The 13,689-nt window shown below is 41.2% G+C and overlaps 1 protein-coding gene across 1 annotated transcript in view; it reads left to right on the top strand.

Annotated features, from left to right (window-relative positions):
• EIF4ENIF1 (eukaryotic translation initiation factor 4E nuclear import factor 1) overlaps positions 1–13,689 on the top strand; it is a 30,459-nt gene that overhangs the window by 14,726 nt on the left and 2,044 nt on the right. Inside the window, 12 exon segments of the mRNA XM_023746550.1 lie at positions 1,745–1,880; positions 2,092–2,271; positions 2,988–3,220; positions 5,737–5,808; positions 6,237–6,417; positions 7,360–7,439; positions 7,754–7,896; positions 10,392–10,470; positions 11,864–11,996; positions 13,448–13,567; positions 13,570–13,610; positions 13,613–13,689. Coding sequence (XP_023602318.1) covers positions 1,745–1,880; positions 2,092–2,271; positions 2,988–3,220; positions 5,737–5,808; positions 6,237–6,417; positions 7,360–7,439; positions 7,754–7,896; positions 10,392–10,470; positions 11,864–11,996; positions 13,448–13,567; positions 13,570–13,610; positions 13,613–13,689 — 1,475 coding nt within the window.

Raw genomic sequence — 13,689 nt, 5'->3', positions numbered from 1 at the left:
TCTCAGGTTTAAAATGCTTTTAGTTTCTTGTAATTGGCATTTCCAGTTAATGTGTACAAAAGTCACTTTGTTTTATGTTTTAGCTATAATAAAATTTAGCTTCTCTAAGTGAAACAAAGTTGGTAGATAATCAAAATATGCAAATGACTTTCTCAACACTTACTGTCATATCTTTAGAAAATGTCCAGATGCTTTATATTCAGGTCCTTTGCTTTTTGTGTTTCTTCTGTATATCTTCTGACTTTTTTCCTATACAGTATGATCAGAGGAAATAAAAGGATTAAAATGAAAAGTCATTTTTGCTATTTATAATATAGCAAAACTCTTTTCAACATTAAACTGTTTTTAATAGCTCTATCTTTTAGTTACTTTTAAAATAATTCCTATTTATCACTAAGGTGATTGTATCTTGGATACGATTCCCTATTTTCACAGTGCCACATCACTCATAATGCTTCTCTTATGCTGCAATTATTGCAAGTGCACGTAAAAGTCAGCATTATTTAAATGAGAGTCTACAAGTGGAATGTGATTGAAACTATGAATAATATCTCAGAAAATATAAGTACCACAGATAATGATCAAATTAGTGTCTTGAATTAAAATCCCTTTTCTTATGTGAAAGGAGTGTTTTGTGGCTTAGTTTGGGTATGTGTTACGAGAAAATTCTTCCAGATAAGAATAAAAGAATAAATCTTAACTTCCACTGCTGAACTTTGGAAACTGGGGGTTCTAGACTTCAGATTAAAGAGCCACTAACTCTGTCATCCATGTACCAGTTTGGGGGGAAATGTGTTTTCTGTTTATTATTGGTATAGAAGTAAAAGTTTATGCCTTACTTTCAAGGATGTGCCTCGTTTTTGGATTGACATTTGCTTTAGCTTTTCTAAATGTTGATAAGAATACTGTACTGCATAAAGATCAATTTTTATATTTAACTGGATTTATGATAGGGTACAGTTGAAAATTTTATTTTTAAAAAAACGTTTAAATTATCTTTTAAGAAGGATTGATAATAGAAATTACTATTATGAAATAGTGTTGAAAAAATATTTCTGATCATAGCGCATCATTTAGTTGGCCTTATTATTAAGCCAGAAACCATGGAAGTTGGATTTAAAACAGAACAAACATCCGAAAACTCCTCGTTAAATTCAAACAGATATTAGAGATGAGTTCATCTTTCACATTCTGATATTTTCTAAACTTTGACTTGGAATTGTGATCTATGAGCTCTACTTTTTAGCTTTTGGCTTCGGAAATTATCAGCATTGAACTTTATGATGTTCATTACAGCCATGAGACTGTTTGCAGCAAGGATTTTCTTTCGTCAGCTGTCCATACATGATATTTAGTTAAAGGCCACTTCTCAGCTTGGCAATGGAATGCTTTACTCTTGGTGCTGATTTTGATTTTGAAACTATGTCCTCCAAGAACATTCAGTGGTTCATGGATTTGTCTAATGAGGCAAAGGATAAAAAATGCCATTTCTATGGCACAGTGGTTTTGCTTTATATGCTTAGAAAGTACATGTTGGTTATGCTCAAGTTTGGGTTACTCAGAAATGACCCAGGAGGGGAAGAAAAATGAAAGATGTTCAGATTCCTAAGTTCTGAAAGTGTTTACCTTCAGGTCAGCTGCTTCAAAGGAAGTTTCAAAGTAAGTGACCCTTTCTTAAAAATTGAAACTTCTTGTCCCTTTCGCCTAGAAACTATTATCTTAGCTCCTCTGTCTTTCCTTTTAGATGATAGAAGATGTTTTGGGAGAAGGGTCAGTCTCTGCCAGTCGATTCAGTAGGTGGTTCTCTAACCCAAGCCGATCAGGAAGCAGATCCAGCAGTCTTGGTTCAACACCACATGAAGAACTGGAGAGACTTGCAGGTAAAATGGCTTCAGATTCTGGCCATGGACCTAAACTTGAGCTCTCTCTGACACTGTTCATTGTCTTCATTAGTCAGGGGTCCATTAGGGTTAAAGAGTCTCTGGATACTGAAAAAGCCTTCAATTTGTGTCCTTTTAATACTATTTGAAGCTGTGTTTCTGTGCTTTATTGGGATCAATTAATTATGAATATATTTACTTGCATTATTAGGTCTGGAGCAAGCCATCCTCTCTCCTGGACAGAATTCGGGGAATTATTTTGCTCCTATACCATTGGAAGACCATGCTGAGAATAAAGTGGATATTTTAGAAATGTTACAGAAGGCCAAAGTGGATTTAAAACCTCTTCTTTCCAGCCTTTCTGCAAATAAAGAAAAACTTAGAGAGAGCTGTAAGTGTTTATTAGAGTCTGCTTTAGGTATCTGCAAAAGCCTGAATGCTCAGTCTTAAGGCAGTTAAAGCTATTTCATCAAAAGTCAAATATATGGTGGGTTTCGTTCAACATTCAAGAAAAAAAAATTTTTTTTTTAATCAAACAATACCACCTCTTTGAGAACCTGGTATAGTCAGTAGGTCCTGGGACCTCTATTAACTCTTCCACCCAGTCCTCCTCACCTGGAGCCCGTTTATAACACTAGCGAAGGCTGTCCTCCTGAACAGCATTTGGCAGCTCCTCACATCTCTGCCCCAAACTGCCATGTTCTTGTGAGGTTATAAGCCTTCCACATGAAACCTTAGTGGTACAATAACCATCGTGCTGGCGGCAGTCGTGCTGATGTTGGGCCAGCGGGGATTCCTGCCCCTGGTGACAAGCCTCCAGACCATTACAGAGGTCCTCCGACAGGATGCGCAGCAGGATCTTGTCAAGTCTTACAGCTTGTGGCCCCCAGTTTCTAGCACTGAAGCATTTTGGGGTTAGTTTATGCCATCTCTTACTCAGCACACAATTATGGCCTCATTTCAACTAAGCAACAATGATTTTAAGTGTCTTCAATCTATTTTTGGTGTCATTCTTTTTTACTTTCACCTTAACCGTGATGTAGCCAAAGAGAATTCCTACTACATATTCCTTTGCTTGACTTAACCTGGACTTTCTCAACTTTTCAGCACATTCAGGGGTTGTGCTTTCAGTGGAAGAAGTAGAAGCAGGGCTCAAGGGCTTGAAGGTGGACCAGCAACTGAAGAATTCCACTCCTTTCATGGCAGAACACTTAGAGGAGACCCTGAGTGCTGTTACCAGCAATCGACAGCTCAAAAAAGATGGCGATATGACTGCATTCAACAAGCTAGTGAACACCATGAAGGCAAGTGGGACTTTGCCTTCTCAGCCCAAAGTCAGCGTAAGTATTTGACACAAACTCCAGCCTTTTCTCCTTTTCCCTCTTTCTGTTCCACTTCCCACAATAAATGGATTTTTAAAAAGGTATTTGAGTAAGTTGGAAATTTTTTAGTAGTCATTTGGTCCTTGATGCTTTTGTGTGTTCTTTAATTATCGCTGTGCTATTTGTTACTAGAAAAAGCAGGTTTTGGTTCATCTGTATGTGTTGTGGGTGACAGTATAAAGATTGAAAGAGTCATACATAACTTTCTTAAGTCATTGCTAAAAAAAAAATGGTGATACATATCTTTTTGGATGAACTCCAAAGAAAGTTTTGTGTTTATTCAACTACTTGTTAAAGTAACTTACTGTATATTTATAGTCAGATCTTTTCCATACCTTCTAGTTACTTCCAAATACCCAGGCTTACCTGCTTTCTTGACTAGGCCGTTGGCAGTTATACGAAACATTTGTCAAGTAGGATGGATTTTTTCAAGACAATTGTATTTTGTTAATTTACTAATAGAAAACGCTGAGACTCTAAACTTGTAAAACACCTTTAGGCATGAAGTTGGGTTACAAGGAGACTGAATATCAGTAAATGCAGGTGTGTAGCACATACTGGAAGTGTGTGGCTCTCAACCATGGCCTTTGTGTCAGTGTTGCTCTCCTTGATGAAAGTGATAAAGGAAGCAGGATAAATCTGAAGAATGAAAACATAGACATTCCATTTGCTGTGTTAGATTTACCAAATTGAGTTGTTTTCTCCTTATACATTCTTACCTGGGAACTACAAGTTAGCTGCGGCAGCAGTAACTGATTCATTGTGCCTTGACCATGGGAAGAGAACTGATTTTTGGTGTTTCTCATGACCAGCAGTTAGCAATAGAGATTCCCACAGAAATGCCATTGTTCCTGGCCTTACTGCTAGAACTGTCCACCTCGGAAAGGTGGCAACTCAGGGAGGTAGATTTATTCCTGAGTATCTGACCACACCATGCCAGTTTAGGGGAATACTTCTTGTAAACTGCTTTAGAATTATTTCCATTCAAAGAATTATTAGATACAAGGGCCAGATTAAAAGATTGCAAACTATTCTGTTCTCCTTCCTTGTTACCTTTGTGTCTTGGTGACTGGGTCACTTCTTGTACCGTCTTTTAGTGTGAGCAAAGAAATGGGAATGGGAAAATTCAACAGTTAACCTGATGCTTTTGAACATTTTGTTTCAGATATGGATACGATTCTAGGGTTTGATAGTAGCATAGTTGACCCTGAGTTGTTAGAGGAACTATTTCAATGTTTGTATTTCAGTGTTCTGAAATATATCTGATTTCGCTGAGGGAAGGAGACTCAAAACGCCTATTTAAAGGGATGGATGATATAATTCAAGTTGCTAGGCAAAGAGTAACAGAAATCCAACATAACCTAGGAAAGAAAGCAACAAGAAAAATAATGTAATAAGCACACCAGGCATTATCCCAAAATATTGCTTAATTTGCATGTTGTTGAGTCATGGTCTACATCTAAAATGAAGTTTTTAATTACTGTGGCTATGTGTGTGATGTATACTATTTCTGATTTGACTATGTCTGTTTAGCTTCAATCATGTTTCCTCCTCCAAACATGTTGGTTCAATCTAAACTCCATTTCAAATTGAATTGTAGGCTCTGTATACTATATGAGCCCATATAGTATAAAGTTGCCTATTTGTTTTTTGTTAGAATTAAATGGCTTTTTAGGATCTCTCTTATTAAAATCATCTGCAGTGAGTCCCAGTTCCAGAACCAACAATAAAACATGTGGATACCTTTGGGCTATACTCCATGCCCGAGGACACTGCTGTGGGCCTTGGCATCTCCACCCAGGGGAAGGGAAGTGTACCAGAGAGAGCACTTAGGCATGAGGATGTACTGAAGTGCAGGGAGGTAATGCAAGTTGGATGCAAAACATAACTGCAGCTGCATTAAAAGAGCAAAAAGTGAAGTAATTGAATTTCCCCCTGTATGTGAGACCCATTTGAAACAGCTTGTTTATAAATAATAAAGTTTAAATTTCCTGAAGTATGACAGTTCTGGCCTGCATGTTGACTAGATTTCTAGTATCGCCTGGTCTATAAATCTTGTTACAGTGTAGCAAAGATTGCCTCAGAAACTAAAATCTATAAATTATCCAAATTTTCTGCATGTGGCTTCTTACTAAAGTACTCCCCCTTTCACCATTTTTTACCTTTGTTTGGTCAGTGTTAGAAACCGTTAAATGCATTAGGGTTACTACAGGGGGGAAAAGACCTTGTCTGAGGAGGGTCTCTGAGTGGATGCTACATGTACATGGAAGATTCTTTCTGGTCCCAGATATTTGGGACCTATATGATGAGAGAGTGGAACAGGTTGATTTAAGTTTGTTTTCTGTAACTTTGACATTATTCTGCTGTTACATGTTGACTCCTGAAGAGTTTTTAAAGCTTTCTTGTGGTCCCCAATTAATCTTTAAGTTAAGTGTGTAAGAAGGTTAAAACCAGTTTTCCTTTGACTTTTTTAGCGAAACCTTGAAAGCCATTTGATGTCCCCTGCTGAGATTCCAGGCCAGCCTGTCCCTAAGAACATCCTGCAGGTACTTCACAATCTTAATCCGAGTCCTCTGAACTGGTTTTTGTAGTGGTCCAGCTTTGGGCCTTAGAGAATGATCCATGTTGCCTGGCAATTGAGGATATGTCGCTGCCCTAACGTCACTGTTAGCCTCAATGTGGGGTGGGGAGGGAGGTAAAAAAAATGACAAAGCAAGCCCTTGATTTCCAGTTTGCAGGCTTACAATTCCTATGGAAGTTTAAAGTATCTAACCTGTACTGATAGCACTAACTTGCAGCAATGTTGCTAACTGAACTTTCAGAGAAAATTGTCGCATGTACATGTGACAATTCCTTCAGTGGAGTATGAGGGAGATTCATTGTTGGCTTCCAAAAACTCATCCCTAATCCATAGCCTCTGCCCAGGAGGGAGAACGAGTTGTGTTCACAAGGATTTGACTTTTCTGCCTTCTAGGAACTTCTGGGTCCATCAGTTCAGAGACCTGCTTCTTCCAACCTTCTGAGCGGCCTTATGGGGAGCTTGGAGCCTACATCTCTACTGGGCCAAAGAGCACCATCTCCTCCCTTGTCACAGGTGTTTCAAACACGAGCAGCCTCAGCAGACTACCTTCGTCCTCGGATACCATCACCAATTGGTAAATACTCGTGTGTAGATGTCCGTCCATCCGTCTCCATCATGCCATGCACATTTCACCACCCATTCCCATGACCAACATTATACTTGTCCCCTAGAATTGGCAAAGTCTTTTGATGGGCATCCTTGAAGACTTTAAAAAGAAATGTGTGGGTTTATTATACGTTTTTTACAACGGGTGGTGAGGACACATGTGGAACATAGTTTATTTTCCAACTGCCCCTCTAGATAAATATGTCCATGTTATAGTTTTGTTTTTTTCTCTTGAGATTGAACTAAATTGGATCCAGCTCTTCCGTCTTTTTCCTTATTTCGGGAATTCAATCCAAAAAAGTTAATTTGACTTCCTAGGTTTTTTTCTTGATAGAGTATGTCAGAGTACTGGCTCTTTACCAACCTAATGAAGTTGGTACACAATCATTTGTGACGTCTATGGCTAATTCAGATATAAAGGGAAGCACTTCCAGAAAGCTATCTTAGCAAAGTGTTGTGCTTAATCTCCAGGTGTTCCTCCCACCCTGGACTACTTTAGGCTGCTGGCCACCCTGGCTCCTGCCAGTCATGTCTTGCGAGGGAGTTTTTTGTAATCTTCCCTCCATAATTAGGGAGATAGAATGAAGAGCTCCCCATAAGGCCACTCAGTGCACTGGTCTCTGCTTTGGTATCAGCTGGCTTGGTGATAATGGGCCAAATCACTGGCTAGTGAAGCTCTGAAAGGACAAAGCTGGCAGCTTAGTGGGGAAGATGGATACAGCGGCAGTTCAGGTCATTAAGTGCAGGTCCACAAAGCCCGCTGTGGGGGACACAGAAGAGGGACATCAGCCCAAGAAGTCAGTACTTCTCAAAAGAGCTGGTGTTGAGGAGCAGCATGTCTTGGTGATAATGCCTCTTTGATGGACATGTGCTATCTTGACACTCCCTGACACGATAACCTTTCCAACAGGTTTCACACCAGGACCACAGCAGCTACTCGGAGATCCATTCCAAGGCATGCGCAAGCCCATGAGCCCCGTCACGGCCCAGGTCCAGCTGAGCTTTCTCAAATGCGATCTATTACTTGCTTTCCACCTTTATTATTATTTATGGGGTGGAGGATTAGATTGCTATAATTCTTGGAGGTGGTTTTTAACTATAATTCAGGTTCAACTATAATTCAAGTAAAGGCTAAAAAATTGGTGAACAGCTGAAGTCATATTTAAAAGTCATAGTTAAAACCCTCTTTGTTGGACAGCACGATTTAGTCAGGTTGCTGCTGCTGACAAAGTGAAGAGAGACCTTTGTATAAAGTTCAGTGACCGTCCTCACTCTTCTGACCCTCTGCCGCTTGTGTCCAGCAGATGAGCCAGCTGGAACTGCAGCAGGCAGCAGCTTTGGAGGGGCTGGCCCTGCCACACGACCTTGCAGTGCAGGCAGCAAACTTCTATCAGCCTGGTTTTGGCAAACCACAGATGGACAGAACCAGAGATGGATTCAGAAACAGGTAAGTTACTAACCCTACCCTTGTGGGGATTTGCAATTTAATTTTCCTCAGATTAGCAAATTAGTTATCCGCAGTGTAATTCTGTTGTAAACACTGATATGTTGTACAACGCATGGTGAGAATGCCATCTCATCCAGATATGCAATAAAGGGAATAATGATTGAATTCTGCCTGGGCATAGGCTTTTCGTCCTGTATAATTTGTTTTTATATTCTTGATTTAAAGGATTCATCTTTTCGAATGCAGCTTATTTGCAGTTATGCTATAAAATGATGGAAAGTAAAACTACCTAGCTTCCTCCCCCATGGCTTCCTTGTTGAGTGATCAAACTGTCTCTTGATGTGGGTTTGTTGATCAGAGCAGTTAAATGATTACTGACCACTCTCCTCCTGTTCTTTCTGTGAGTTGCAACAAGTAGTAAAATGGAAGGAATCATACGTTGGGGGTTAGGGGAGTAGCAATATTGTTCTTTTTTATTAGAAAATAAAAAACTGCATTAAGCAAATGTGTAAGGCAAACTCCTTGTTAGCTACCCAGAAGCTGTGTGCCCTGTCCCTTTTATGCTCCCATAAGTGTCTAGCCTTTAAGGACAGTTTAGTCCTATTCATACAGTACTTGGAAATTAAGAAGTATTTATGTTTTGATGTGATTCTTAAAATTTGCCATATCTGTGTCTCAGTGTCTTGCTTCGGCTAGTTTTATATGCTGACATTTTCAGAAAACATTGAGACTAGTAAGTACCCTGTAGCCTTGCCTAAAGGCATTCTATCCTTAGTAGCCCTCAGCCTAAACAGAGCTCAGGACTAGTCTGCTAAGGCTCCGTCATTGGCTTTCTCTCTACAATATGTGTCGGTGGAGCCTTCATGTTTTAGATCAAATGTCACCCTCCCAGGCCTTCCCTGAACACCCTATGTTACGTTGTGTCCTCCAACAGACATGCCTTTCTCCTTCTCTTGCTTTATTTATTGTACTTACCACCTTCTAGCATACTATTTTTCGAAATATATCTTTGTTCATTTCAGAGAGGAAGGGAGAGATGGAAACATCACTGATGAGAATCACTGATTGGCTGCCTCCTGCACACCCCCACACTGAGGATCAAGCCCACAACCCAGGCATATGCCCTGACTTAGAATCCAACCGTGACCTCCGGGTTCATAGGTCAATGCTCAACCACTGAGCCACACCAGCCGGGCTCTAGCATGCTATTTAATTTTTGTCTGTGTCCCTGCCCATAGTAACCCCTCTCCACTCTGCAACAAGAATGTAATGAGGCCAAAGTTTGTCTGTTTTGTTTACTACTGCATCCCTAGCACTTACAATAGTGTCTAGCATATAGTAGGTGCTCAAGTACGTTTGTCAGAAGGAATAAATTAATTATACCTTATGCAGAATCACCTGATTTGGGGTTTACATCTTAATCACTCAGAATACTGTTAACCTGTCTGTCCCCTCATTGTCATGATCAGAGTCTCAGTATGGCAGCAGTAGGGCTTACCTGGTAGAGACTGGAAAGAGAAAAGAAGTCATGGTTTAGGATTCCCATTTGCTCATGATTCAGAAAACTTCAGAAGCAGGCTGTACTTGGGCTTGGGCCTTTGTGGTACTGGGTCTGACCAGGCTGAACTGCAGTGGAGCTTTCATTAGCCAGTGAGCTCACACATTCATTCTTCTCTCAGCCTATTTATATCTTCAACTGTTTCCGGTTTTCTTCCAAATTAAGGCAGAATGAGTAGAACGTCTCGGGATAGAATGCAAGTCTGTTCTTAACTTCACTTGGGAGGCCTGGGGTCAGCCTTGTGTGTAGACCAGGAGTGGTGGGGAATGCTGCATGGAACTAGGTCTTAAAATAAAATAGCTGAAACTGTGGGCGCTGTATCTGATTTGAGACAGTGTCTCACAGAGCATCAGTTCCATGCCAAGCACTGTGCTAGTCAGTGTTGCTCCCTCCCCTCTAGAGCACAGCCTGGACCACAAGATGAAACTTCTCACTAGCCTACCTCACTCGTAGTCTGAAAATAAACTATACGTGAGCTGTGGATAACCCTACATTCCCAAGTCCTTACCAAGTCCCTGTACCTGTTCCTTCTACCTAAATCCTTGTTCTCATTGGTCACACCCAGGTTAATGCAGCTCCTTACCAGGAAGCTTGTCCAGTCCCTGCAATAGACGTATCCTATCATTCCTTCTACCCCTCATTTTGCCATGACACCTTGTTGGTACCTAATATCTGAACGCTTGGTGTGTCCTAGGTTAGTGAGCATCTCCCCCACCAGAGGAGAGTTCTTGCAAGGCCCAGGACCATGTTTCAGTGAGCTTTGTCTTCCCTCAGAACTTAGCATGTGGTTTTGCATATTTAGACTTAGCAAATGCTTGGGAAGTTGAATTGGATAAGGGAAATGCTGAAGTCCTAGGCTGATCTTTAGTATTGTGTGGTTTTAGGACTCAGAGTTTAAGCAGCGTGGGGCTTACACTAATACTTGGTTTGTTCACAGGCAACAGCGAGTGACCAAGTCACCAGCACCCGTGCACAGAGGGAATTCCTCTTCCCCTGCCGCCTCCATCACAAGCATGGTCAGTGACCTTTGCCTTTGTGAATGACCTCTAAGGTTCTAGGTTTCTCCCTGTTTGGTTGTGCCTGTGTTGTATCACTGTAACCCAAATGTCCTTGAGTGCCTTCCCCAGAAATCATTGATTTCACTCTTTCAGACCTGTCTGTCTATTGGGTTTTCCCCTTTCAGTCTGTTGGGGTTTTAGTTAAAGCCCTTACATTGGGGAAAGTGTGTTTCAGCAAATAGACAAGTATGGCTGGAGCATACAGATGATATGTAGTATGTTCAAACAAGTGAACAATTGGAGTGGGGAGGACAGTGCGAAAGGCAGGGAGTGAGGTAGATGGGATGGTGACCAGGGTCAGGTCATGGGGAGTGCAGTGGTGATTCACAAATTCAGATCCAGATCTCTGATACGAATTAAGACTGGGGCCAAGGGGTTTGCTTTTTGTGGAGACAAGTTTAGTTTCACAGCTGACTCATGTGCCAGCATTTTCTTTTAAGTTTCCTTCCCCACAAATTTTTATCACCTAGCTAAATCTGACAGATGTGGGGAAAACTATTACTCTGTGTTCAGGATCCCAAGTAGGTCTTTGTACTAAGCACCTTGAAGGCAGGGTCCAGAAGGCGTTTTTCTGTTCATAATTCATTCCCTGTCTCCTGCCATCACGGATTTGGGTTGGTTAATAAGAAAAGTTGCCTGCATGATAGTCATCAAAGAAATATGCAGTGAAGAGATACGAACAAATGACCCCAAGTGGCGAGTTCTAGTAGCTGAGGAGAATAGGAAGATAATTTTGAATTTTCTAGTAATATAACAAGTCCTTGAATTATGTTTTGTTCAAGGTCATTTGGTTAAAATGTTGATGAGATACTGTAGATATAACTCTTGTTTTTATCAACTAGCCTATAGTAAAATTGGTTTCATTATATGTCATTTAGCTCAAAGTCACAGAGCCTGTCAATAATGTTAAGTGAGGAAAAAGTAAATAATACTGTTAAGTGAGGACATGATGTATAGAGAAATTGAGGCTCTGAGGTTGTCTCTGAAATGTCCTTTCCTGGCTGGAAGTGTTATTGCTCCAGGGCATATTTCTGGCCATGTTCTCCCCCTTCCAAGCTAATGCCCTGGCTGGGGAAGTAGCTAGCTGCATTGGAGATCACCGTCATCAAGTTAAACCTTTATGTACAAGAAGTCTAGGTTTTGATGAAAGTGAGTTGTAAGGGATGATGCACTGGGCCACCATCCATTTGCCCCATCCTGTTTCTTTACCTCTAGTGGCTAGAGACCAGAACATTGGCTTTCACATGTTGCCAATAAAGGGACTCCTCAACTTGCTTAGTTTGTCCAGTTAATCTTGGCTTGAGTAGCAAAAGGTATTTAGAGCAGTGCTAACACTAATTGTTCTCTACAGCTTTCTCCTTCCTTCACCCCTACCTCAGTGATTCGTAAGATGTACGAGAGCAAAGAGAAAAGCAAGGAGGAGCCAACATCTGGAAAAGCAGTTCTTGGTGACAGTAAAGAGGACGCTCAGAAGGCCAGTGAAGGTACTGCAGAGCTGTTGAGGGTGTATTGCCCAGGTAGTATGTGAGAGAGGGAGCATGGATTTGAGTGCTGACCAGCATGGCCTGATTCTCTGCAAAGACAATGCCCTAGCTGGTTTGACTCAGTGGATAGAGCGTCGGCCTGCGGACTGAAGGGTCCCAGGTTCGATTCCATTCCAGTCAAGGGCATGTACCTTGGTTGCGGGCACATCCCCAGTAGGGGGTGTGCAGGAGGCAGCTGATCAATGTTTCTCTCTCATCGATGTTTCTAACTCTCTATCCCTCTCCCTTCCTCTCTGTAAAAAAAAATAAAAAAATAAAATAAAATAGAAGCGCTAGACAAGATCCCTGACTGCTATAGAACACATTTCTGTGTTCGACATTGAGACGGTTGGACCAGCTCATAGTCACTTAGCCGCTTGAAAACTGACCAATCTAAGAGTACTAGTATTAGACAGGAAGGGATGAGCTTTAGGTTTGGATTCTTATTTAGGTTCAAAGTTGAATTATTAGTACATCTATTTGGCAAATTGATATAGTTCAACCAGTTTTACTTCTGAAAGGTTCTCTCCAGTCTATAAAGACTGTGTCCAACAAACTCTGTGCAACAGATGAAGCATATAGGAAGTGTACCGAGCCTTTTAGAAGTACATAGAAAATGCTGACAGGCTTCTTTTAGGAACTGCCCAGTTGAGATTGTTCAAGACATGGTGAAACATTCCGATGTTGGGTTTACAGGCCTGGGTATTAGTGTAAGAGCTTTTTGCCTGTGAGGAAGTTTGGGGTGGGGGGAGGAAATCCTGTTGTTCTTACTTAAAAAGGCAGTTAAGATTCCTTCACCAGGTTCTAATTGCTATTTGAACTTTCTGTTATGATGGATTTGCATAATTTTGATTTTTACCTTAGGCTTTGAAAAAGCATGTTAATCCCAAACAGCTGACTAGGATAGGACGAGTTCCCACACAGATCCAGACCATAGCCATATGGGCAGAGCAAGGTGCCCAGCTGAATTACATCACCAGACATGCTGTGCCAGGCTCACTTGCCCAATAGCTATTCCTGGGTTGAGAGGATTTTAAGAATAAAAACAGGGGCTTAAGAGTTACATTGTTTTTTTAACTTTAGAGCCTTTGGGTTTTTAAAGTGTAGCAAAGATAAACTCTGTTCCAACAAAGTGTTGAAGACTGGAAAACTTGGGGTCTGTTCCCAGCTCTGTCCCTGACTACCCCTATGGCCTTGATTGGACCTGTTCATAAGGCAAATTGATGTTTCCTAATTATGCAATCCTCTAAATTTGTTGAGGGGAGTCAAATAAGGATTGTGAGCTTTCTAAGAAATGAGATTTAACACCGCCCCCCCCCCCAAAAAAAAAAAAAAGATTTACTGGATCATTGAGAGGACAAAGTGTTTGGGAGTTTGCCAACACTAAAAATATTCTGTCTGGATCCCTACAGAGAATCTCTTGTCATCCAACTCTGTGCCCAATGCTGATCGAGACTATTCTCCTACCACAAATCCCAAACTGTCAACATTGCAGCGGTCTTCATGTTCCACCCCACTGTCCCAGACCAGCCGCACCCCCTAGAACAAGATTATCGAACTTTAGCAACTGGGGAGTAAAAACACCCCCCCTGGCACCCCCGGTTCCAGGAAAACATTTTCTCCGTCCTGTTCACCAGTCCCCCCTTGTCCCCCC

The sequence above is a fragment of the Myotis lucifugus genome, unplaced genomic scaffold (assembly GCF_000147115.1).
Source record: "Myotis lucifugus unplaced genomic scaffold, Myoluc2.0 scaffold_694, whole genome shotgun sequence".
In the NCBI taxonomy this organism is placed as follows: domain Eukaryota; kingdom Metazoa; phylum Chordata; class Mammalia; order Chiroptera; family Vespertilionidae; genus Myotis; species Myotis lucifugus.
Note: the sequence above shows the minus strand (reverse complement) of the source record. Positions and strands in the feature narration are given on the sequence as shown.